This window comes from Petromyzon marinus, chromosome 32 (genome assembly GCF_048934315.1).
Source record: "Petromyzon marinus isolate PM22_M1 ecotype Great Lakes invasive population chromosome 32, UKy_Petmar_22M1.pri1.0, whole genome shotgun sequence".
NCBI classification, from domain to species: Eukaryota; Metazoa; Chordata; class Hyperoartia; order Petromyzontiformes; family Petromyzontidae; genus Petromyzon; species Petromyzon marinus.
This window is the reverse complement of record NC_133698.1, coordinates 7,586,749-7,613,119: the sequence shown is the minus strand read 5'-3', so window position 1 is coordinate 7,613,119 and position 26,371 is coordinate 7,586,749. Positions and strand designations below refer to the sequence as shown.

General features: G+C 39.8%; 1 protein-coding gene across 5 annotated transcripts; it reads right to left on the bottom strand.

Moving 5' to 3' along the window:
• Positions 1-138: 138 nt before the first annotated feature.
• FAM118B (family with sequence similarity 118 member B) lies at positions 139-26,371 on the bottom strand. 5 transcript variants are annotated; one of them, XR_004403750.2, is made up of 11 exons: positions 26,151-26,371; positions 23,316-23,393; positions 18,201-18,301; positions 10,505-10,790; positions 9,715-9,942; positions 8,732-8,860; positions 7,434-7,556; positions 6,353-6,515; positions 4,417-4,479; positions 3,448-3,507; positions 139-2,245 (listed from the first exon to the last, which is right to left on the bottom strand). XR_004403750.2 is itself a non-coding variant. In XM_032964517.2 (10 exons), exons 3-10 carry the CDS (start codon positions 18,278-18,280, stop codon positions 2,193-2,195), a joined length of 1,122 nt encoding a protein of 373 aa, XP_032820408.1. In that variant the 5' UTR covers positions 18,281-18,301; positions 23,316-23,393; positions 26,151-26,368; the 3' UTR covers positions 139-2,192. The 5 variants fall into 5 exon arrangements, 4 of the variants coding, with proteins under 4 accessions (XP_032820408.1, XP_032820411.1, XP_032820410.1 ...); XM_032964517.2 differs by lacking the exon at positions 4,417-4,479 and having other exon boundaries at positions 26,151-26,368; XM_032964520.2 differs by lacking the exon at positions 4,417-4,479 and having other exon boundaries at positions 10,505-10,757; positions 26,151-26,366.

Here is a 26,371-nt window from a genome sequence, read left to right as displayed (position 1 = left end):
AAAGACATCAATCTAAATTGTCTAGAAGCTCATTGAGCACTTCCTGCTGAAATAAATAACACAAACAAGCGACTTGAAAAAGCAATTCCTTGATGTGTATTCACATATTGCACACATCAATGAGCACGTACTTGCAAATATTTCTAAAAAATACTTTATTCGGAAAATGTTGCACACTTTAACTGGCTAGAAAACATTTACTCAATCTAGTTATACACTGTTAAGAATTACTTTCATTTGTGATCTCATTCTGCAAAACCATATCTACACTGAGGTAGTCAAGACTAATTACATTACAAAGGATCTAATGTAAACAAAGTTAGTAACGTTGTAACGTTTATCATATTGAAATATTCTGTTTGGCCAATTTGTTAACGGTTCTTTATTAATGTACATAATTTTGTCAGTCTATACAGAAAATGCAAATCACTAAGGGTATCTGCGAAAACACAATTGCAAGTTACTTTGCAGTCTACGCAGGGAAATGAAAGTGGTTGCAACAAAGCTCAAACGCTGATCAAAACAATTCCTGCTTAAATATTAAAACATTTTTTTGTCATCATATACTGTATTAATATATCATGAAAAAAATATTTGTAGACTACAATGCAAGTTCACAGAATTTTCACTTATTTTTTTTATAAACGTCTAAATTTGTTTTAAAAATCCCTTTATATTATTTTTGAAGTCCTCAGTGTATAATTGGTTTCATGTCAACAAATGTGAACGTGTTCACTAAAACAAATGCAACGGTTTGCCTTGAATTTAAACAATTTAAACAAATGTTAAACAATTCACAAAACTGGAAATATAGTGACAATTTTCCAGATGACAATTGTACCGTCAATTCTTACAGCATGTAAAACTACAATGCAGCAACTGTTTGAAATGAGTATTTGAATTGACAAGAGGCTGAGTTGTTGTTCAGTCTGTCTGCAGAAAATGCGTTTATGAAGCAGGCGTCACGGTTGGCACAAACTTACACATGCGAACAGCACATACAAACAGAAAATACTTTAGAAAATGTAGCCATTAAATACAAACCAGTCCCTTTGGGTCCTAATAAATTGATATATACAATGTCAAGTATTAGCCCTATCAAACACAACAAATAAGTATACCAAGGGAACTTTAAAAAATTTAGTTTATCACAAAGCCATAAAAACTTTTTGTGTGGCTCTAAGTGTTGTAAAATATTGGTTGATGGATGATTTGACAGCAGAAGACTCAACCACAAGTGATCATTTTTAAATCCTTTAAATGTGAAGCATGTTGAGCCTTGGCTCGTCTTTTGCAGGATTAACACGTTTAAAAGCATGACCCTGTTTTTTTCCATTACAAATTCATATTTTAGCATACGCTTATTCAGTAAAAATCCCCTCGTCAAACTTTGAGCTACTTTAGCATTTGAAGGTATACTCTGCATTTGAGTTCGAGGCCACAACCATGAACCTGAGCATTTAAGCAAATTATACAAGTTGTAGTCTACACTCGCCGCATTATACATCACCTTAACATAAAAGCATTCCTGCTTGTAGACGTTAACATTTTTTGAAAAAAAAATTATGAGCAAATGTACGTATATCGTTCTTGCTTTGCCAGGCTTTTCCGAAGTATTGTATGACAGTGTAGCTGGTACAAAGTCGTGCATGCAGCCCCACACATCAGCAGTGAACTGGGGGCAGTCTCGGTGTGGTGGCTTCACATTAATCGGAGCTGACGGCAGGCACCCTGTTCTCATGCTAAAGTCTTTCATCAACTCGATTCCATCACACGGCTTTATTTCAGTTCACAGCTTGACCCCTTAAAACTTGTTCCTGCCTCTCCCTCCTCCTGCACCTCTGTCTCAATCCTCAACACCTGTAATAATCAGTCCATGCTTATAACCCACCTGTCTTCCCAGCCCATATCCCGTGACCATACTCTTTGGTTCTCTCTGTAAAGTCACGTAGTTAGAAATAAAATAAATCACGACGTTTCGATCGCGACACAAGCGACCTTTATCAGGTGGTACCGATACAGCAGGACAACCGCTGACATAGGAGAAAGAGCTGCTGACAACAAGAGTTTATCCCGTGACCACTTTGTTAGTCATCATAACCCCCCCCTCCCACGTGCCTCTTGGTCATGTGCTAAAAGCAGCCTGCCGCTACGAGGCATTGGATTCTTTATCCACAGCAGATCTTGACTCATCACTGCTGATCGCTGCTCACACAATCTTCCCTTTTCACCTCCGTTTTGAATTCTGAAAGACATAACACAGTAAAATAATTTGTAATTCAAAACACTCGAATTTATTTTAAACATTAGCTCTGTTGATAGAGAAGTAGTGCTCCCTTTATAACATCAATAGTTTAAATCCCAGCTAGGATCAAATGAGCAAATCATGCATCCAGGATCAATAAAATAAGCACTACTTCGTGAAGCTGCACCCCCCCCCTTGTGAGAAACCACTGCCTCTCAATTGGTGCAACACATGTACACTATCTATGGGACCTATGAAAAATGAAAACAAAACTTGTTTCCTATAAACAGCAGTGAAAAGCAGAAGTGTGACGTGGAAATTTACATTGCTGATTCAGAGACACCAGTCAGTGAAAACATCTCAATTATCATTGGGTAATGTTTGCGCTTACATGTTTACATCACCGATGGGAATTGTTTAACATTAATTGAACCGTAAATATAATGCAACTACTGTTCAGTACAGGAACAGGTAAAAAAACTACTTAAGTACTTAAAATTAATTTTAAAAGATAGATCTGAAATCGATTATAGATGTTTGCAATATATAACATTTTTTTATAAAAACTGGGAAAAAAGATGAACAATTTCTATCAGAACAGCAGAATGAATACAAAATGCCAAGTCTCCCATTTTCTCTCGATATATTCCCCTATAACACCAACTTCTTTATAACACGAGCAAAAAACTCTATGTTTTGCTGTGACTGACAATTGTTCATTATCTTCATTTGCCACAACCAATGGGAGGAACGAACCCGACATTGGATCAGCGACTCCCTCTGTTTGGTTGCACCACTCACCCGTGTCATTTAAATTTTAAACATCCAACGGGTGTATTAACGCTTAGCATCGTGAATGTAACGGCAGTAAGGCATTAGTGGTTTTAACGCTCGTAGGGGAATTTGGGTGTGTTCATGAAACACAATTATTTGAGACACGGCTAGCTGGGAGTTGGTCTCGCGACATGATTCATTTGTAAGTGGCTGCAGGTGTCCACATGCTTCATACCACACACCTGGGAGAGACTCGTAAAGGTTATAAATTATAATCTATAAGTTGGCAGTCATTTAAAGTCAGTTTTTCCAAAACAATGTTTAACAAGACACACTTTCAAATAATCTTAAATTTCGAATGGTTCCTAAACAACTTGGTTGCAACAGACCAAAACTGCCTTGGAAATACACAACTGAATACAACATACCTGTGTAGCAACAAGGCTGGGACCTGGAGAGCTCCACATTTCCATTGTCAAGCTTAGCGGCTGCACATGCAAACAAACAACACGACCTTAAGGAATCATGACAATGGTCCTTAATACACACAAATGCACTCAATCACATTGTGTTAAAGCCAATTTAATTGTTCAAGGTGACCAATTAAGTAACTCAATTGGATATTTTGTTACAATATGACAGCATAAATTAATGTTTCCAATGCAAGCTGATATTATTGTAACTTTCTCGATTCATATTCTTGGTTCTTTCGGTAAAGTCACGTAGTAAAATAATAAAAAGAATAAAATTGTTTTATTTAAAAATAAAAGAATAAAATAGTTGTATTTTTATTATTTTATTATTTCCCTTCTACGTAACTTTACCGAAAGTTAGGATTACTTAAAAATAATATAAAATCCAACAGTGTGTACCCTCAAACATGAATTTACTAACACCTAAACATTTCTGGAGCATTCAGCGTATCCTACTGCAGATATGAAAGAGGGTACAGTACTGTGAGGGTGACCAAAAGGGGAAAAACCTGATACTGGAACACAGAAAAAATGTGTGCCTTCCAATCAGAACCACTAGGAATGGAAAGCATCGAAATGGGAACATTGATCTGCAGAGTAATAGCATAAACATTGTTTAAACAACTTTGCAACAAAATTCAATGCGAATTAAAACAGGCCTGTCATCATTGTCACTAGTCGGCACCACAGTCAAAAGCTGTCATGTGGACAAGATAAAAAAAAATTATTTTGAAACTGCGGCATATTACATTCTGCTTTGGGCAGGCACATGTTATTTAATTTTGCTATGAAGGCAGGCAATGATTGTTAGTTCCTGCATGAGACATTACACCCACCATTCTTCTATGTGTTTGCATTATTCCACGGAGAATAAAGTTTTGTTGTATTGTGTTGAGATGATCGGCATTGTGCCAAATTACTTACACATATCTGTGATCCTATTCTCCTATTCAGTGGTAATATAATACCTCTCTGTCACCTTCGATACTGCAAGACAGGATAGCGAAAGCTTGCTAGTGTCCCCTCTCAAACTGTTTAACCCACATTCACTCCAGTGTCAGTCAACAGCAGGTCTTCATGCATTCAAGTATATTTTTTTTTGGCTGAAACCCACACAACGAGAATACCTCATGCAGGGGACATGCTTAAGAGCTACTCACATGCCTGTTACCACTCTCAGATTCTTGGTGTAGTTACAGAATCAGGCGCCAATGCCTTTATTTTATTTTCTCAAAACATTTCAAATCAATCGTCACTAATTTGAAAGGAAATGCGCAGGTGTCAACATGACCAAACATAATTTATACCATTTCACCAAAGTCTCTCACCCACGCCTTCTAAGTCTCCATTATTAACGACCTGCTCCAATTATGAAAGAGCTGTAAATCATGTGGGCAAGACTTAACTTCAGGTAATTACCAGCATGACAGCTCATCGTGCACTGTGCTTTAGATAGCTTTTTCCAAGATTACTTTGGGTGCAACATTTAAAACGAGTCATTTGTGTATTTAAAGCAGTAAGCACGCTGTTCTGATACACAGATTACATCACTATTGTGTCCCATTCACAAACCACATTACAGCAAGGCTCAGAGATCATCATTTGGCTTTGATCACCATGGCTGGCTTAAAAGTCAGTAACACCTGGCAACAATGGTGACTGTTGGATCATGGGAGAAACTCCACCCAATTGTTAGTGAAGAATACAACTTTTTTTTATATATACATATAAAAAATATTTTTGAATCATTTTTACATTTACATTATTTATACATAAGGAACAAGCACCAATACACATAAAATATACATTCATACATAACACATTTAATGACAGATTCTCCAAGACTATAGTTTATGTACTTAAACCATACACAGTAGCCTCTATTGTTTAATGCATTGATATCTTTGTTAAATATTTCACACCTTGCTTAATAATTTTTATCCATTAAGGAATAAGCCCAAAATTCGTCTGGTTCCAGAAGCCACAAAAGTGATAAGTGGTAACATTACTAATCTAATCAATTAACCATTTGATAGTATTTAGGCACAGTATTGTAATGCATTAGAGCACACAGCCATGTGGAGAAATACACCAAGGCAGGTAGGCAGGAAGTAATGTTTTTTTTGTTGCCAATCCACTAATTACCCTAAACTACCACTTTGCTTCACACTAATAGGCTGAGTAATGCACCAATGACCTAACATTTTAAATGAAACCCTTCTAACACTGGCGCTTGCCTCGCAAAATGTCTGTGACACTTGCAATACAAGCAGCAACACCGAAATGGAAGGTGAATTCTTATGAAGCAGCTTTGGATAAATGTCTCCATACTCACCCGAGTCCAAATGAATTATCATCATAATTATATGTCAATGTAAATGCTCGATGAACAAAGTAAAAACAAGCTCAGACATCTCATGCTCAAATGAGCAGCAGTACTTATCTCCCGTTTACAGCCCTGAGCCAATAGTGGAAATTCCATATTCCTTTGGCAGGGGTGAGCCTCAACATAGGGCATCCCCTGTTGACTCCCCCACCCACAGGGAAGACGGGCTGATTAAAGTAAACAAAGTCAGCGAGCTTAATTTTGTGTGCCCAATGTTAACATCACCCCTGCAGTCACTGCAGAAGGACCTATGTCAGCCGGAATGGTTCGTTAATCCAAGAATGATCCTGCATCTCAAAGACCATACATTAAAAACAAAAGATTAAACAAAGGATACCAAAACCACCAACTCAAAAGTTTATGCGACAGCCATCGTCATTTTGACGACAGTAATCGTAAGTAAATATTACAAAGCCACAAGCCAATAGTTTTTGTTCAACAAGAATACATCTTCCACTCATCCACTGCTCCCACCTGCACTTCCCCGCTGGCAAATCTCAGTGGCGAGGCGCTGGAAGTACTCTGGCAGGTGTTCATACTCGTCTCCGTATGAGATGACCTTGATGCCCTTGTCCAGCATGTTCTCGCGCAGCTTCTTGAAACTTTCTGGGTCTTCCCGACGCACCAGCATGAAGTGCTGCGAGTTTGTTAAAATCACAGGTTTAATTGTCAATTTACTGTTATGTAAAATCATTTATGGGAGGGAGAGGGTGGGGAATCAATCAAGGATTCAAATTAAGACCCAATTAAGTGACAGAGAGCCCACTTATGAGAAAAAAAATGTTTAATTCCATTTTATGCCAACTTTAGTCAAAAACAATACATTTCATTACAAAACTAGATGCCAGTGGTATAAAAGTGCATCAAATAACACAAAGGTAGTGTTTGATTTAATTTTCTATTATATTCTTCATGCATATTATTCGTATTTGCATAGTGTTTGTTAGTTAGTATTTGCTGATGCAATACGATTCATTATACCCACTTTTTTCTAAGTTGTAAAACATTTAAAACTATATGTAACATATCTATTTTGGAGATAGGGTATTTTCCAGATGCATTCGAGTAACTATTTTCTAATTGTAAGGCAGCATGTGTGGTAATGATAATGGATGTTAAGCAATGTTCTGCAAGTGCAAATGGAAAAGCTCAGTTACCAAAATCTCGAAGTAAACTAACATGATGTATGTATATTTTGAACTTCTTTCGCACCCGTACATAGCCAACCATACTAATCGGCGGTGTGAGAGGAAGGCCAAAATACTAAAGACAAAAAGAAGTTCTAAAGAAATTACTTTTCAATGTACATTTAAAAGTGCATAGCTCCCGTGGCTTCCTAATATCGGAAGTGCGGTCCAGACGGCCGCAGAAGCGCATCTGAAAGCGTGCTATGCAGTAACCATCTTTGTTCGATGGGGTTCGCGAAAAGCCGCTGCTGCGGGGATGACCGGAGGTGGTGCGATTGATTTATGCTCCTTGACGAGACCAGCAAGGGATGTGGTTCATTTGTGGCAAGCACTTTGTTGTGTGTCATGAGTGCAACCCTCAATAATACCTCAAGGTCAGAGCGATGTTTGACAGCCTCGAGAAAGAGCGCCTGGAAAGTGGTGTCATCGACTGTTCGACCACAGCCCAGGAACACGAACGACCGGCTCTCGTACAGGTGCTGGATCTCACGCTGTCTCACACGTCCAAACACACGTGTCCAAAAAATACGCATGTGCAAAAATCTAAAACGGAAGCCCGTCAAAGAGAGAGGCGCACAAGCCATCGGTGAATATAAATAAGCCGATCATTTTTGATTTAAAGCTTTCGTGACTGCAGTAATTCATATACTTAGCTCTTTCGGTAAAGTCACGTTGAAGGGAAACAATAAAACAAATATAAAGTGTAATTGTTATATATTTTATTATTTAATTGTTTCCCTTCAACGTGACTTTACCGAAAGAGCTAAGAATATAAGCCGATCATTGTATGCACGTTCTATAAAAACATTTTTTAATGACACAGATGTTGACCGAATGAAAGTGGTTCCCTTAAGATATGAAATTGGCTACAGATTCCAAGTGAGTTCGCTGTGTTCGCAACTGGGATAACAACTGGGGGTCTTTAAACAATGCAGCAATTCAAAGTAAACATACACGAGAAAAATTAAAGGGCAGGTGAGCAATAATAAGACTATTCTGCCACTGGGTTTAATTGGTGAACCTCCGGTCTTTAGGAATGAATATAAGCGAAGGAGTAAAGCAAAACATGACAGATATTGACATTAAATATTTCCTCATTAAGTCAAATCGAGCCACTTATGAATGATTAAGAGCGTATATACATAGATTTTAGAAATACCCTTTATGTACATACAAAGGCATCATTGTCAACTCTTTTACAAAACGGTCGTGATTGCAGAGGTATGCCGAATCCCATTAACGAGTGCGATGTGGGAGTAAATCAGTGCACCCAGAGAAAACCCACACACACGACAAGGGGATAACACTCAAATCTCAGCACTATACGTTTCTTTTCAAGGAAGCGTTATTGTAAAATGTGTTGAGTTTTTGCTCAGTTACATTTAAAAAATCAAATGCTGTTATAGCCTGAGGCTATAACACCTAGTATCCCAGTAATCACAAGGATAATTTGGCCGTGCGTACAGTGTATATGTAACTGCCACCTATTTATGCCAATTACCAATGTGGTTAATAAGATCCAAATTAAAGACCAAGCGATGTCAGTCAGGCGTATGACTTATACAATTACAAATTAACCAAACGTGACCGCACATCAAACGTCATGTTGCCCACGTTATCCCAGAAAAGCGCAGAAGTTCACTAGGAGCTCAAGGGAAGGGCTCACCATGACGTCAATGTTGCGGAGCACATTCTGGTAGCCGGCGGGGTGCAGCACAATGCCGCTGGGGTTGGTATAAACGCCGTGCACATGCAGGACACTCAGTGGATGCTTGCCCTGTGCCCACTCCAACACCTGCCGGGCACAGACAAGGACCCATCCACAATGATGAGGGGATGAGGATCGGCAGAGATTCAAGGGGCTATTTTGATAAGAACCTACAACTCGATAATCAGAAAGAAAAATAGCGAAGCATGATTTGGAGTAGATTCTGATTCTACATTTTAGTTTTTTTCAATTTACCTACTTGTCTGTGCTAAGAGGAAATCTTAATTAAAAGAAATTTAAAAATATTTTACCCAATTTTATTGTATCATTGGCATCATGTATCTTTTAAGATCTCTAACAGAGCAGTGCAACCCATTGCGTTGGAAAACGGCCCACGGAAGCAGATATTACAGAGCTACCCGAGATCCCTTTGTGACTTCTGGCCCACACACAGTAGAGGGCAGCACTTCCCATTCGCTTTGCAATCAGAGGAAGGTTCATCAGATGAGTCAAACCCTTATTTTAATTCTCAGAGCTGGAATTTAACCAAAGTGTCTAACAACATTTACCGTGATTTTTGTTGTGCTGTCATTTGTGACTGCACAAAAATATACAACCGGATCAGCGACTGTACTTGCATTTTCAGCATATGCAGTCGATGTATAACCAACACACCCACCACCCTCCTCATACCTCACTGGCTGTTTTGTGGAACCTTATTATATTAGGACCTCTTTAATAACGTAACTCATCAATCGAGACAAAAATCACGCAATCAACTCAACTTCTCACGACGAAAACAATGTTTTTCAACAGTTGTTAGAATTCTCACGACCACCACCCGTTCCCAAATAAAGACATTTTATTTGCTTACACTGGCCAGCATTGCCATAGTCCACGCTGCGAAAATGAACTCCGAGAGAGGGGCTAGCTAACATCACCTTCTTTTCATCACTGAGGTCGAGAGACTCGAGGGTCTTGCCGCGCTGTGTGCCGTAGATCTCCAGGAGGTTGTCGAAGTTGGTGGTGAGGGCCAAGGCACCGTCCTCCATGAGCCGCAGCACGGACTGCAGCAGACGCTTGCCTACCTCCTCCATTTTGCTCTCGAGGCCCTCAAACACCTCGTAGAGGCAGTCCTTGAAGAAGGTGGAGCGAACATTTCCTGTTCGCTGCAACACGCGAGAACCTCTCATTAGCAAGTTTGGCTACGTACGGTGCGAAAAAAGTTTAGCAAACATACATACAGAAGAGAAGCATTGAAGACATTCCCAGGCAGGAACAGTAAGGTGGAAGTATTTGTTTGTGCAGAAGTTTTTGGATTTAATCCATCACATGAGCGCATTTTGTCCTGGCATGTCTGTTTCATCCCACATGCAAAAAATAGCCACAATTTAACCACATAGCCCAAAGCATTGAGACTAAGTTGAGGCATTGGTGTGTAAATATGTAATTATTGAACCCTATTTAGACACTTTAATAATTATTATTATTATTGAACCCTAATAATGCACTTCATGGCCTTGAATCATGGTTGATTTGGAGTATTATAGTACATCGTAATATTCACGGACACATTTGTCCTGTTTCGGATCAGGTTTGACTCATGATAAATACAAAATATTTATATATCACAAAGCATTCATCCAAAAAACACACACAACTTGACCAGTTGGCAACTATCCTCATGCTTGCTACAAGCGGCATGACACACCCCCCCCCCCCCATACTTACAGGAGACAGCTTCTGTATGAGGTCGTGCGCGACATGTACAAGGTTCTTGTCCTGGCGCAAGCATCGCATGAAGCGGCGGCTCTCCTCCTCCTCGAGAAGGTCGAAGTCTGAGGCAGCGTCGAGCAAGGCCTGGATAAGGCCTTTCCAGGACTGCAGGGCAGGTACACGCGGTGCCACAGCTGCACTGATACCTGTGCCAATGACCAGCACCAGTTCCTGCGGCAGCTTCAGCTTCAGGCTGGGCAGCAGCTTTCTAATTGGCAATGACAAAACAGCAATACCAATGCTACTACTCACGTAAGTAAACCTCGGCCGAGCCAGACCACAGAGTCATCATGTGCTGTGTTTTCAGTGCTCTCAGTTCTCCACAGCCTGGTCTGAGGGCAATATAATAGCAATGCTAATGACAACAATTCTCTATGCTGTAACTTTGCACTTGTGTTGTCAATTAAATGTTACCACACGTTCCTATTTGGAAAAAGCTATATGAAATCTCCATAGATTCTCACTTGGTTTAAGGCTACCTACTTACAGACATACTTGTGTCTGCCTGCCTACCTACAGTACCATTCTACCGACATATACTTTTGATATCATCACATGCATCATTCTATATTCATTGCTGTATGAAGGCCTATTTATGTTGTCACCACAGGCATAAACATCCAAAATGAATCTTGTTCCATACGTCTCAATGTCCTTGCTTCATCCAATCCTAATATATAAACACCCATCTCTGTGATTCTGAGCCTGTGACTAACGTGGCACGGATTGGTTTAAGTGTGTCACGTGACCGGGACCAAGCAGCCAACCAATGCTTGGCGGGGCTATAGAGCGGCGGGTGAAAGTCCGCATCGAAGCAAACCCCCAGCAAGGCCATTTACTTAACGACGAGAGGAAATTCACACAAAATGTCGTTTTCAATTAAGTATTCCATATGTAAAATGATAATCTTTTAATGAAGAAATACAATCATCTAATTCAAAACATAATACAATTTAAAATGTTTCATTTTAAAACTTCAAAACGGAGCATCGGGTGCTTGCGTGAATGTGTCATTCGTGTGCAATTTTTTTCGTGACATTCCTGGCCGAAGGCCGTAAATGGTTGAGGGGCGCCACAGGTGCCCCCGAACAACCCCTAGTAATATCAATAGTAATTTATTCTTTGGGTATTTTTTGGTACAGAAACCCATACCTATGATTTGTTTCAATCTGGATGACCATGCTACTTACAACCTGCACTAAACAACAGCATACAAAATAACTTAATGGATTTCAAAGCTAAGCCCTGGCATTTTTCAAGTGCTATTGAAGTGTCATCTCCTTAGAAATAAGCAGTTTGTAGCTTTTCGATTTAAAGCTTTCGTGACTGCAATGATTCATCTTCTTTGGTTCTTTCGGTAAAGTCACGTAGAATGAGAATAAAACAATAAATTGATTTTATTTTATCAATTTATTATTTTATTCTAATTCTACGTGACTTTACCGAAATAACCAAAGAAGTTTGTAGCTTGTTGTAAAATGCTGGCACAAGCTTTGTAGCGAGTGCCTTGAGGATTGGCTCTAGAATATTCAGTGGTGTGGAAAGACAAACCACAATAATAAGAGTATTTTCAGAATCTCAGAAGTGTCGTATAAATTAATGTAACAAATTCCCATTGAAACAAGGATCGCAATTAAATAAGACGCTACAGGAGGTACACTAATGGCCGAAGGACAAGTAGCACAAAATTACAAGTAACGGCCTTAAGCGGCTATTCTACTCACGCAATTGCTGCACGTGTATTCAATTCATTCCGCTTAAGAGTACAATTCATATCCACAAAAAAATCACTCCTGCATTTCCTTAACTGAGAAACCAATTTATTGCATTGGAAGATGCCACTGTGCTTATTCATCCAAACCAAATAAAATACACTACACAATTGCTATAAATCCATGTAGAAAAGTATATGGTGAAAATGAAGGCCGCATCAGACTGAATATTAATGTAATACTATTTACATCATATTATGTACACTATACCCACACCACCAATATTATATATTTTTACATTCAAAAAATAAAACTGGCTTCATTAAAACGACACTTTTTTCTTTTAATTTAAATAAAATACACAAAATTAGTGAAAATAGAATCACCCAGACAGGAAAAGTAAAGAGGCTGTGTAGCTGTTAAATTTATTTTATTAACAAATAATACAAGGACTGTCTTTTAAATTACCAAAAGACTCCATTATCTTGATAACTCTGTGAGAATCAGCATTTGTAGGCTCTGAGCACAAATGGACAGAGCAGGAAACATTCATTCACAGGACAGACAAAAATAAACTATCAAAGAGAATGTCTTGCAGCTGCAAAGGTCTCATTTGCAAATGCAGCCCTTGACACACAGTAAACAATGCAAGACCCACAGGCGAGCTAAAATATTCCAACCAATCTTTGGGAAAGTAGCCCAATAATATGATATGCAACTTTGCTCTCTGGGTTGTTCATTAATGTGCCAATCATGTTGCTTCATATATGCTATGCAGTTGGGGATGCAAATATAGCATATGTTTGTGTGTATTGGTCATGCTTTGGTCATTTAGTGTACATTGCATTTGGATAAAATCCTACCAAGGGGAAAAAAATACATCCAATGATGACAATTATATGCATTGTTTCAAATTTGTTAAATAAATGAATGGGAAAAGTTCGTCCATCATCGTGTAGTCACGCACTCGGAGACACTAGGAGTAGAAGGCACTCTTTATATTAATAGCCTTCACAGTTCGCAAGAGGTAACTACAGCTCTCAGTCAGGACAGCCGGCAGACTGCCTGACGACGCCGAGATGGTGGTGAAGACGTAGACGGTGACGAAGACTCCAGCAGCACAACGGGATCCCACCCCAGGCAACAGCCCTGAGCTTTTGCTCGGGGTCCCCTTTTATCCTCCCAGCGTGGCCTCGCTCCCCCCCGGCCATGCCCCCCTTCTAGAACCGACTCGTGGGTTCCCGGGCTTACCTCACATGCCCCCTCTATCACCTTTCCCCTACATCCCTCTCTCTGGCTTATCACGCGACCTGCTGACAGACAGGGCTGCTGCAATTGCAGATCCCCGTCTCTGCCAACAACTCGCACTATGCTACGTAGTGACCCATTTCATGCCACTACAATAGCAACGAAGATGGATTCGAAAATTTTCAGGTAACGTGATTTGACATACACATATAGAAATTTTAATTACGTGACAAAAAATAGTAAAATTAACATGACATTTATTTTAAATTAAATTGTATACCATTTGACAGAAAGAGTGAATGCAATCAAAATTATTATACAAAATTTATATATTTCGGTGAAAAGCGGAACTGATGTTAAGTGGCCCTTGTGTGCTAAGTTGTACAGAACTGCCTTTTATGAATTCGTTTGTCAAACCAATATTATTTCACCAGCTCAAAATGTATTTTTGTAAAAATCCACGCATGGGGGTCATGGGAGATCCGTTTATCTCCCATCTCGCAATGTGTCCCCTTCACCTCGGATTTATCGTTTCTGTGCCCGATGTATATTTCTCTCCACGTGTCTGCATACAAGCGTCGTTCCTCGTGGCGGTCTTTCCCTGTCTATTAATCCTCTCCCCATCTTTCACTTTTTCACATTCCAATCTATCCATGCCATTTTCACCTTGTATCTCTCTCATCTCTTGTCTATTGACTCTCCTCGCTTCTCTAGTCACGTCTTTCTCCCTGTGCTCCTCCTCCTTGTGTTTATGTGCAAATGTGGAGGTTTGTCTTCATGTGTACATGTACGTTTCATTTTAAATGTATACAGGTAGTCCTCTATCTACGATGGAGATGCGTTACGATGACCCATCGTAAGTAAAAAATATCGTAAGTCGAAGATGGCCTAGCCTACCCGGAAGTCTTAAAGAATGGTGATAATTTAGCAAAACAGAGCAATTTACAGTACTGTACTGTATAAACTATATACTGTATGTATTTATTAATTACAATAATGTATTGCACAGTAAAATTTAAAGTAAAAACAAGGTAACTGCTTAGCCTACCTATATGAACTGCAATTTAATAGAAAGTTTTTTTCAGGAAACGATCCTATCTGCTATAAAACAAAAACAGCATACAGTATCGTACCTCATACGCTGCTGCGTTTGCCTGCCGCGCGAAATTTAAAATATTTAACAATTTTGTCGTGTCGCTATCGCAAGATCGAAATATCGTAAGTCGGACCATCGTAACTCGGGGACTATCTGTAGTTATGCATGTTCATGTGTGCACTTGTTTACATTTAAGTGGTTTTATGTCTACAATTGCCTGTGTATGTGAGCATTATCAATCAATCTTTATTTCTGATGTTATGTTCCATATTGAGTATATATAAGCCTGTATATCAATCAACCAATATTTATTTTACGTGCCAATATCACCCTCAATAAAGTAGGCTTCAGTGCACATTACAGAATAATGGGCATGGTATAGGGGTATATAGCAACAGGAAATATATGGCTGTGTGACTTATTTATTATAGGCCGTGGTTAGTTTTGACACTAAAGGGTTTTTTTTGGGTAAGATTGCGTGAATATAATATAAGTAATTATTCACGGGATCTAATAAGAAAAACCTTTATTATGGATATCGGCCGCGAAAGCTTACGTGTTAAACTGACTAAATAAGGGGGTCACCTAACAGAAACGTGTCATCAGCACTGCTTGACACTATATTGTTTTTGCACATACCTCGGGATACAACGGCTTTGGAATTCGTCAAATTTGGTATACGTCGTGTTTTGACGAGAAAAAAATGTCTTGGGATTCGACGTCTTGCTTGGGATACGGCGCCTCGCTTGCTAGAACTTGTATGGGTCGGGATGAGTCACCGCGTACAGTGCCCGCGTACACAACACTGTTACAGCTCTAACAAGCCGTAACAGTAGTGTGTGGAATGACCAGACAATGTCACACTTCAGGAACATTCTTAGAAGAAGGCAAAAACAAACTTCAATGGACAGGGTTTTTAGTAAAACTCAAAGCTGGTGAGCCTCAACCAGGTCTAAGTCAAGAAAAAAGACAGAAAAGAGAAAAAAAACCCCAGAATTTCAACTTCCTGAAGTTTTAATGGAAGAGGACTCTCCTTCCAAATAATATCTCCTCCTCCTCCTCCTCCCCTTCCTCACCACCATCCTCGTAGGCTATCAACTCCTCTCAGCAAGGTAAAGTGATGTAAAATTTGATTTTTATTTCCATTTATTTTAATTTATTTAAGCATTTATTTAAATTTATGTATGCATTTTAGTAATAAGTAGTGTCTAAATTATTTTATACCCCATTAATGTATATGCCATATAAAATATAATTTCTTATACTCTGGAATAACTATTTATTTTCCCTTTATTTCTTGTGGGAAAAATTAGTTTTGTATACGTCATTTTTGGTATAAGTCCTACCTTCTGGAACGAATTAACGACATATACCGAGGTACCACTGTATTCAAATACTTTCATATTTAAGAATACAAATTTTCTCAAACTCTATTTACATTAATGTACACAAACACACAAGGTTAATGAAACTACGGTACAAACATATCATCGTAAAAAAGGGTACAAGAAAACGAAATAACCTTCCTATTTTAAGTATAATTTACAACAGGTTTTTAGTAAAACTCAAAACCTGGTGAGCCATATGGCAAAAGGTAACAGAGGTAAAAAAAAACCCACTTTACCCACCTACTTGTGACAATCACCTCATACTACCACTTGTAATAATCCAGGGTTTGCTTGGCTGTAAACAATGACATCATAGTTTTGACTCGGCAAGTAAATGGTTGCAGCAAGTATAGTTGCTGCTTGGCTGCACAAGGCCATCTTACTGTGGTACATTTCTGGGCACTGTGCCTACGTTTTATTGTTTTGGATACTTTAATGGCATTTTCACCAACGTGCTGTTTTAATCGTGTAGTTCCTAATAAGACTCACGATTAACTGCATAGTATTCAGCTGCAGTGGACAACAAAACAGACCTGTGGTTAACTCATCATACGTGCCAAATGACAATTTACAATTGGATGCACCGAAGCAAAGAACTAACAAGCCAATTACCACATGTACAAAATAAAAAAAGTTAACTGTAGCACCGCAAGGCCACGTGACAGTGAAAGTAACTATTTAAAGAGCCTGGCATTCTCAAACGGGCTGTCAACATTGATTGAGGGCAACTGGCTGCACAACACTGTCAGTGGAATCGTATGACAAGCCCTTTGAAAATATCATGGAAAATTTTTACCAATTAAATTTCCTGTATTGCCATTAAAAGTTAACCTCTTGTCAGGGAGCATTAATCTGAAACATTCACTGAAAGTCAGAAAGAATGTTACTTCAGTTTGTAACATACTGTCCATTCTATCTGCGGTGGAATGTGACCCCAGTGCTGCCACAACGACCGCAGTGAAAACCAGATGCTACGTCTCAGCCGTGCATCCTGGGAAAAATGCTCAAAATGAACAAATGCACCAGGTGGCTTACATAGTAGGAGTAAAATAATACATTGCGTTCAACCATTCACCACCTTTATGCAATCTCTGTAAACGTCGGGGTAAATGTTTTATCCTAACACCATAATCGCAGACGTAGCGTTTTTGCAGCAGGCACTCGCATGTTATCTGGGGACTCACAGTTTACACTGGCAAAAAATAGAATCGTGTCATGAATCTTAGCTGTGTTCAGCAGCACATCCAATGATTGCATATTTTATACATACAGTAAACCCTTAGTATTTGCGTGTTTAATAATCGCGGTTTTCGCGTATTTGTGGCAAATTCATTGTTGTGCTACTTCAAATTCCTGGGGTCGTGTTTTAAATGTTCGTGGGCCGTAGCACGAGACTACTCAACAAGTAGAGTACTGTGAGGCTTGGCAGTGGCATTGACGGTGAGAGCACGGTCGTTGATATTTGCACTGTTAAACGTGTATTCGCATGATTATTTAACGTAATTTAACACAATACAGAACGATATATGTATTATTCTTGGGTCTTTCGGTAAAGTTCAAAGAGATTTTTTTTGTTATTTTCTTTGAACATTTTTTGTTATTTCCTTTGAACCTATCTACGTGACTTTACCGAAAGACCCAAAGAATATGAATTCCTGCAAGTCACGAAAGCTTTAAGTCAGGAAATATGTATTCATTAACATATACGTACAGTTTATATTTAAACATAATATGTTTCTGCACTCTAACCCTATTTTCATCAAAAGCTTTGAGTATAAATATTCAGGTATAATATTCGCACCAGATCTCCAGGAACGTATCACCTGCGCATATTAGGGGTTTGTTGTACAGTACATACAAATGTACTGTAATGATGAAGGTAGCAATGCAGTTTGAATAATTATTTTAATGTCCATCAACTGGATAAGCAGACCAATCCCACACATTTCATTTAAACACCATAAGTTCCCCGTAAGAGGAAATCTACAGCAACAGCTCCTAAGATCACCTTTGCAATATATGCAGTTTGTAGAAATACTGCACAGGGAAACACGGTCAAACGCAGTCCTTGAACATGATCCTAGTCTGTATCAATGGTGCGATGGGTGCACGTAAACAGGGCCATGATACTGCCAGTTTTGAAGGCAACACCTACAGAGAGCTCACAGAGCAGTAGAGCAAAGGACAATGAGAATAGTGGCACTGACCTGGGCTTCTTGAGCGGTGGATACTCTCCCTCTGGGAAGTCTGTCATCGAAGACTTGCGATTGCCTTCCTCCGACTCCATTCACTGCTCCTTGTATAATCTCTGCATGTACAGCCAGTTGTTGAAGGAAGTTTTAAAACTGGCCAACTGTACGCAACAACTTATATAAAACATTGCAAGCATTTTATATGAAAAAGTTCGTGACACCTTTTGTGTATACAATGATATACAAAGCTCACTCCGCCGTATGTAGGTGAAGGATGGGATGGCTTATACTCGCGGCTGGTTTTGAATGACCGTTCTACTTCTTACACAATTTATTTCGCCAAGCACACTGCTGCTTCTTTTAAACTCAAGAGGATTAAACGGATAACAACATGTTCAAAATTGTCTCAAACAAAAGCTGGCATATCACACATGTACATGTGCAGCTTGTTAGTTTCCAACTCTGCAGCCATGAACGCACAAGACATTAACAGGTGCTCTAATACCGATGCACACAGTGCAAGAGTAAGAAAGTAACTTTGACAGTGACACTCTACCAAGTCAGGATAAGTATAGCAGCCATGACACATTTTATATATACAGTATCAGCCTAATATGCTTCACTGGCGACCACACACGTACTTGTCATTGAAATAAAAATGCAACATATGGTACACAATGTAACAAAAGCTGAACACACACATAAAGAAGCAAGGAGGAAGGAGAGGTAACACACTAGGAATTACTGAGAGGTAGAGGAACATACAAAACAGAGAACAAAAGCCTATTAGAGACATATTGACATGACAAATTGCTATAGGAAATGGTGGCCGATGGTCGAGAATGACGAGGTAATAACAGCCAAAGGACACATGCCTGAAGGAATGGCAACTGCACAAAGTGATAGCATCTCATGTGCTTGGGTAAGGATTATTGCATACTCTTTGGTTCTTTCGGTAAATTAAATTAAATCACGACGTTTCGATTGCAACACAAGCAATCATAATCAGGTGAGAAAAAACAGCAATAATTGTTTTTGCTCAAGTGGGAGAGAGTTGCCACGGCAACTCTCATAATATAATTTATTTTATACCTACGTGACTTTACCGAGAGAACCAAAGAGTATGGATCCCTGCAGTCACGAAAACTTCAAATCTAGAAGGATTATTGCATCACAGCGGCATGAAGGCTGGTAACATCCTGGGGAGGTTTTCTATCTATCAGTGGATAGATAATGGCCGATGCTAATAAAGCAAATTTATATTTGGTATGCTTTTAATAGATACACTATATTTAGAGGACATCATCCAAAGATAATGTTGCATGTTATTCCTTGTATAGATGATGTGCTATTTCATGAGTACATGTATCCCCAAAGGGTCAAACAGCACAGCTTAAGGTAAATGTAGAAAATTTTACTTCAATATGCTCGTTATTAAATCCATGCATTATGAGCTCACTGTCATCAGGACTCATTATTATGGGTGGATACACACATTACCACGTGCTCTATAATCAGAATCCCTGTGACAAAAGATTAATCCACCTAGGGAAATAAATTAGGATTATAGATACAACATAAATGTCCCAATTTTATTAATAACATGACATGTAATTTTAACTGACATATAGCACCGTGCCAAAGATTAATTTTACATTTCATGGTGTGCTTAACACACTATCATGAAAATGTCATCAATAATTCATCTAATCATTTAAGTAATTTACGAAAAATTGTGACATTATTTGAAAGTGATCATTTTCGAATCACTGCTGTAGACACTTAAAAGTGTCGACATTTCCACATTGCTGCCTTTTGAGATGCCAAGGTGATATTGGCCACAGGGACGAATAGGTGAGGATAATAGTTACAATCACTGACCAATTTTTGCGACTGCATTACGCAACTTTTGCTTTGTGCTTATTAGCATATTGTGGTATAAGTTGTGCTGGATTTACTACAGTTTGCTAACACGGGAGTCATTCATTGAGCACCACCGACATTGGGTGATCAAGTAATGTCTTCTTGTGTCAAGACTGTGTTAATAAACTCCGATGTCACACTACCCACTGCACTTAATAGAGTACAATTATATAGAAAGCCAGGGCAGCAGGAAAGATAAGTCATAGCACCAATGAACAATTCATATTTGGGACCCTAATCCTTTACTGGTCAACATCGTGTATGTGTGTCATTCATTGCTTCACGACAATAATTTTGGCCAAGATAGAATAAATGTTGAATGTGTATTAAAAAAAAGAGTGCCACAAGTTTGACAGCTGTACAGTTTGTTAAAATAACATTAAATGTATCTGTTTGCAAAAAACAATGTATTTTAGAACCTTTCTTCCAATTAACCAATTGGTCTGGTGGCTGGGAATAAACAAATGAAATATGTTGCAAGACTGAACTACAGTGAACAGATGATTAAATAGCATATGTCAGCATAATTGTTATGATTCATTAAAATCTGCCTTACCTGTGGAAGCCAAAAATTTACTTAATTTAATTACTAAATTAAACAGTATCCAGCGTTATGTACATAAGTTACAACATCACACATTACTCAGTATATATCAAGCCCTGCCAATGTACATAAGAGCCCATCATCAGAGTAAGGGATCAATGGCCTCATAGCTGACGTGGCGGAACCGTTGCTAGGATTACCAAGTGGCTTCGCTTTTTCACGAGACCTGCCCACAGCACAACAAACCCAGAGAAACACGCTCCTCTCCACTGGTCCAGCACCACTCCACTTCCCAATGAGCACACATAAAGGATGCAACAGAGCGAGCCAAAAGAAAAACAGTAATGCTGCACCACAACCACTGTTGCATTCGATGGACAGTTGAAGAAAGCCATTATGAAAAACTAAATTTACGCTTCCAAAATGTAATGGAACCCCTTTTTAAGTATGTATTACACAAATAGTGCAAGCTGTATTTCTGGCCCAAACATAATGCAGCATATTATTTCTGTAGGAAAGTTAACTATGTTAAGCAAATATATTTACTCAGTACTGTTAGTACATTGCTACAACCAGAACATGAACATAACATCTAAAGGTGCTGCTACATTGGCATTGTTGCTGCATTGGCACTCGTGCACCACCCATGCTCCTGGTGCTGTTGATACACTTGGGCTACGCCCATCCCCAAACCTTTATAAACAGTTCGCCTTTAGAGGCCGACTCCTTTGCCTGATGACGACCGCTTGTGTTGCGATCGAAACGTCGTGATTTGTTTAATTTTATTTCTAACTACGTGACTTTACCGAAAGAACCAAAGAGTATGGATTCCTACAGCAACGAAAGCTTCAAATCAAGATAACATCTAAAGGTTCATCAGTGAAGTTTTAAAGAATAATTAATATAAATATTTAAATGTAAAGTGCAATGAAACAATCAATTTTCTGAACAATTCTGAAATGTTCCTGAAAATGTATAAATATAATAGTTGTAATTTGGCATTTTACATCTTAGAAAAAATTCGAATTATGTTAAAATATGTAATGCCAATGGGGGCTAATCTGTAGCAGGCATTCTGAAATGTATAAACCAGCAGAATATTTAACAAGAGGATTACAGGAATTATGGGTCAACAAGATTGTCCACTTGGGTTAGGCTTATTTCAGACATCAAATATACTTGGGCTATCTTTTGGTGGAGCTTGCAAAAATAAATATTGTTTAAGAAATTGGTAAACGTACATTATAGCACCACTACCATCAGCCACACACCAATAACAAATTAATGTGAACAAACTATGACATTTTAATACGTAGGCGTTCGCAACCAATATTATTCAATGACATACTTAAATAACTTTATTAAAAGGCAGAACATTTGGGACAAAGATAAATGAGAAAAACGGCATGTACATGTCAGATTTACAACGTTAAATAGCTGTTGGAAGGAAAATTATTTTTAAACTCATAAGATTGTATATCGAGAGGCAATTATTGCAGGAGGACCAGTATATCAAAAATTATTAAATAAAGTTAACAAGAACAGGTTGGAGTACAATAGAAATGTTAATTTTACAATAAAATCCATCATACCAATTATGCCTAAATACTAGAGTTTTCAATTGATGCATCTTACCTTCTGTGACATGGATTGGACACATTGGACACTAACAATAGTATATGGAAGAAACACTGAAAAATATGCAAAGCATAATAATGCATCCTGGGAATTACACTGCTATAGAGAAAGCGGAACGTGGGGTGGCAGGGTGGTGCATATGATAATGCTTGTGCCTCACGGCAAATAGGGCCTCAGTTAAATACCCCACACTAATCGGATGGCCTTTGTTGTATGTGGAGTATGTATGCTCTGCCCCTGTTCTGCATGGTTTCATCTGCATTCTCTGGTTTCCTCCCATAGCTACAAAAAACAATGGTGTGCTTATACGGTGCGGTGGTGTGTATATGGTACGGTAATTGTTTATATTTGCTTTGTAATATTAATTTATACTTCGTTTTTCTATTATTTTATAAGTTTTAGTATTTTAAGATACATTAAGTGGACATAATAAGTTACTGCATACCGCAGATATGTTTTAAAAAGCTGGAAAGTATTTAAAATATTACATTCTACTATTTGTATTTTGTATTTTAGAATTGGGTTTTATGTGTGAGGGATAATAGTGTAGTGCACATTTGCTCTCATTACTGTAATTATAGACCTCCAAAAGTCATCTTGCACTCAGGAAATTGTGAATGTTAAATTATTTACTGTGGTTGATTCAAATACATAAGAGTCCAATTGGTTTTTAACAGTTGAAGCAGATGCAACAGTAACATGGGTTCATTCAAATGAACAATGATTTTACTGTTCATTAAAAACTTCAAAAATGCTCCAAAAGTCAATCTGTGGTGTAAGCAAGGATTAATAAACCACAAGTGAAATATAAAATGTCATCTGATTTAAAATGGTGGCATTTCAATTTCGCTCATCAAATAATTTTGCCAATGCAGTGTTCAACCCATTTCTGTGTCAAGCAAGACTAATTCATTTCCAACAATGCTCACATCCATCACCTTGAATATGGAGAGGATTTCATTTCATTTGTAAAAAAAGATTACACTGCATATTGTTGTGGCCATCTCCTGCCAATATATGCTTACCTCCATGTCTTGGTGTATTTTCATCAGGAGTTATGTTAAAGGCAGCCCTATGATGATGTCCAACAGCAGCCAGCCACACTGTAGCCACATGGCATATAAAACTGTATAAGACAACGCTTTATGATACCAGTAGTCGCTGATCAATGCAGTAAAAATAGTCAGTGCACTGGAATTTTCACTTGCCCCGAACATGTCAGGGCAAGCAATTTTCCAAGTTAAGGCGTAAGGTCATGCTGACATGTCAACTCGTAGACACTTTTTCACAGAGTGTATTCTAGAAAAATACTTGAACAATAATGCTGAAAACCCAAGCATGCCCATTAAAATGTGTACATGTTCATCCCTTGTTGCCAATCCACTGCTAGATGAGGAATTCCCCAAACAGTGTGGGTTATGAGGCTTGTTGGACCATACTTATAAAACTGGTCAGTGCAGGTTGGGCAGTGGGGAGCAACTGGACAGATGTTGGAGAAGAGTACAATTGATTTTGTTGCACTGCCCTCTGCTGCCAACCACATAGCACTATAGCCTGTAACCTTTATTACAGGGTCACTCATTCAATCGATCGAGTCAAAAAATGGGGGTGGGAATGGTACATGATATAAGATATGTTATGAGTGGTCAGGACCACTAATAGGTAAATTGCAAATAATTCATACCATTGTTAATTACACATTCATAACATCACTAATATGATCGACATTAATACCACCAAGATACATACTAATAGGGGAAGCAGGTCAGATGATTGGCCTTGGGGTTCAATTGGGGAAAAGGCAAGAAATTGGGAAGAGGTCAAAGACCGTTAGGGGTGGCAGTTAATGAAGACATAAGATTGGGAGAGGAGTGACAGGGAACATTCTGGAAGGCCGAGAATAAACGAAGGGAGAGGATAAAAAGGGGGACGTGGCTGGAGCAACGAGGTCTTTTGGCGGTAAAACTTGGTGTGCGATTGGGCATTAATAAAGTGTCTTACCCCTGAGACGACTCGTGCAGAGTCCCTTTAAGTTGCACTACAATTCTCTATATTTACGAAAAATTTGAAGAAGCATTTTCTGCACTCGAAAGTCCTAGGCCACCCGCCGATTGATGGCTACAATTTGTATTTTTACCAAGTAAGGCCCACTGACGTACATAGCTCTTTTTTCAGAAGCGACTTGACCACAGAAAATGTGGAGGGAAAAACCGAAGAAAAATCAACGCGACCACGGGAAGAGAACACGCAAACTCCAAATATACAGGCGTCAAGGTCGGGATCGAACCCACGACCTCCTGTATACCAGGCGAGGTAGTTAACATCTCACCACCGTGGCGCTCCGAGGCTGGTTATGGACCTCCCCGAGGTCGATTCAACATTGAGTGCCTGGCATGGTGTGTGAATATCAGGACTGGGAAGACAAAGGCGGCTATGGGTGATTCTGGCCAGACCAACCCCTCGTGCGCAGTTATGCCCTCCATAATCTATCCGTGCCAAACGTGGAGCACTGTAAAGCAATATCTGCACCCGTTTAAAACATTCAGGCTGGCCTGCCTACAATCCAGACTTGATTGTGTGAGCTGACACATCATTGGGAGATATGGACATGGTCCCCCGTCAATGAGCGTTGGCTGGGTCGTGTAGACCCGCATGCCCAAACTATCGCACGTCCAACCAAGCAGCTTCTTTTTGGCTGATTCTAGAGGGCAAAAATGGGTGCGGCGCGGGCTGAAAAAGAGATGGGGTTTTATGTCGTACAGGATGTGGGGCTGATGTCGTACAGGATGTGGAGCTGCTTGGAATGGCCCAAGACTGGTTACCAAGCGGTGTCAAGTTCGGCCTCTGTGGAGGAGGCTCGTGAAGGACGCTGCTGGGGAGTTGGAGGCAGTCGCCCTCCAGCAACAACGGAGGGCGGAGAGACGCTCACAACAACGAGCTGAGCGCCGGGGCGGTTAAAACCACAGCAAGTTGGCAGTGTTAGAGAGCACAGGTGGTGGCGCATCGGCCGGTCATCTCAGTCAACCCATGGCACCCTACGACTGACCCCGTGACCTCTTTGTGGGCGAACCCCCTTCCCCACTTCACGTGGCCTCAAAGGTGCACCTAGCCTGGCACAAGCGCCGTGATGGCCTGGCAAGCGAGGGGAAGACGAATGGGGTAGAGTTTGAGAGCGGTGGGCGAAGTAAAGGTGTCGAAGCACGAGGTTCTTGGTATTCGTGGGTTGTCGAGACGACAATATAACCTACGATACCGCCTAATGAGGGGGAAGTGAAGGCATAATTAGGATACGGGGGGTGGTGGGATAGGGCAAGGTGGTCAGACTGAAGAGTAATAGTGGGGGGAGGGAGAGAGGGAAAAGTCCTTTAAGCACCACGGCATCTGGCCAGCATAGAGCACTGTACACAATTCCACATCACCACAAACATTCAGCAACCACCCCCCCTCCATTCCTCTCCAATAGAGCAGCATCGTAAACGCCTCGCGATTCAACAATACAAACCCCGGCGGCAGGGAACAACATTACATTTGTAATAACGGCAACGCGTTTTTAAATCGAGAGCAAATACAGGCGGCAACTCCCCGACTATCGCGTCCCCTTGTGTAGTATAAATAAAAATTGCGGTAGTTTTTTTTTCTTTGCTACAGTATATAGCTTGGCTCATAAAAGCCGCATTTGTTGAAGCAAACGCACGAGTTAGTGCACAGTTCAGTTACGGCAGTTCCCGACCATCATCAACTCGCACATCGCCAGTTCAGCCACCACCGTCGTCCGTACCTCAACAATTTACGTGTGCGGATTTTTGTTTTTATTAATTTGCTTATTTTCACTCCCGGCACATTCGCGCGCTTTTCTCTACCTTGACATTGGCGGCCGGGTGCACACACGGGCCCCCACCCACCACCACCTCCTCCACCTCGTCCTCCTCCTCTTCTTCTTCCGCCTCGTCCTCGGGCTATCACGAAGCCGCAGGCACTGTCCGCGCGTGTCTCTGCCGAGGGGGACTCGTGGGCGGCGGCGGTGACGGCGGCGGCGGCGGCGAGCGAGAAGCTTCCCGCCCACGCGCCACGGGGAGGGGGG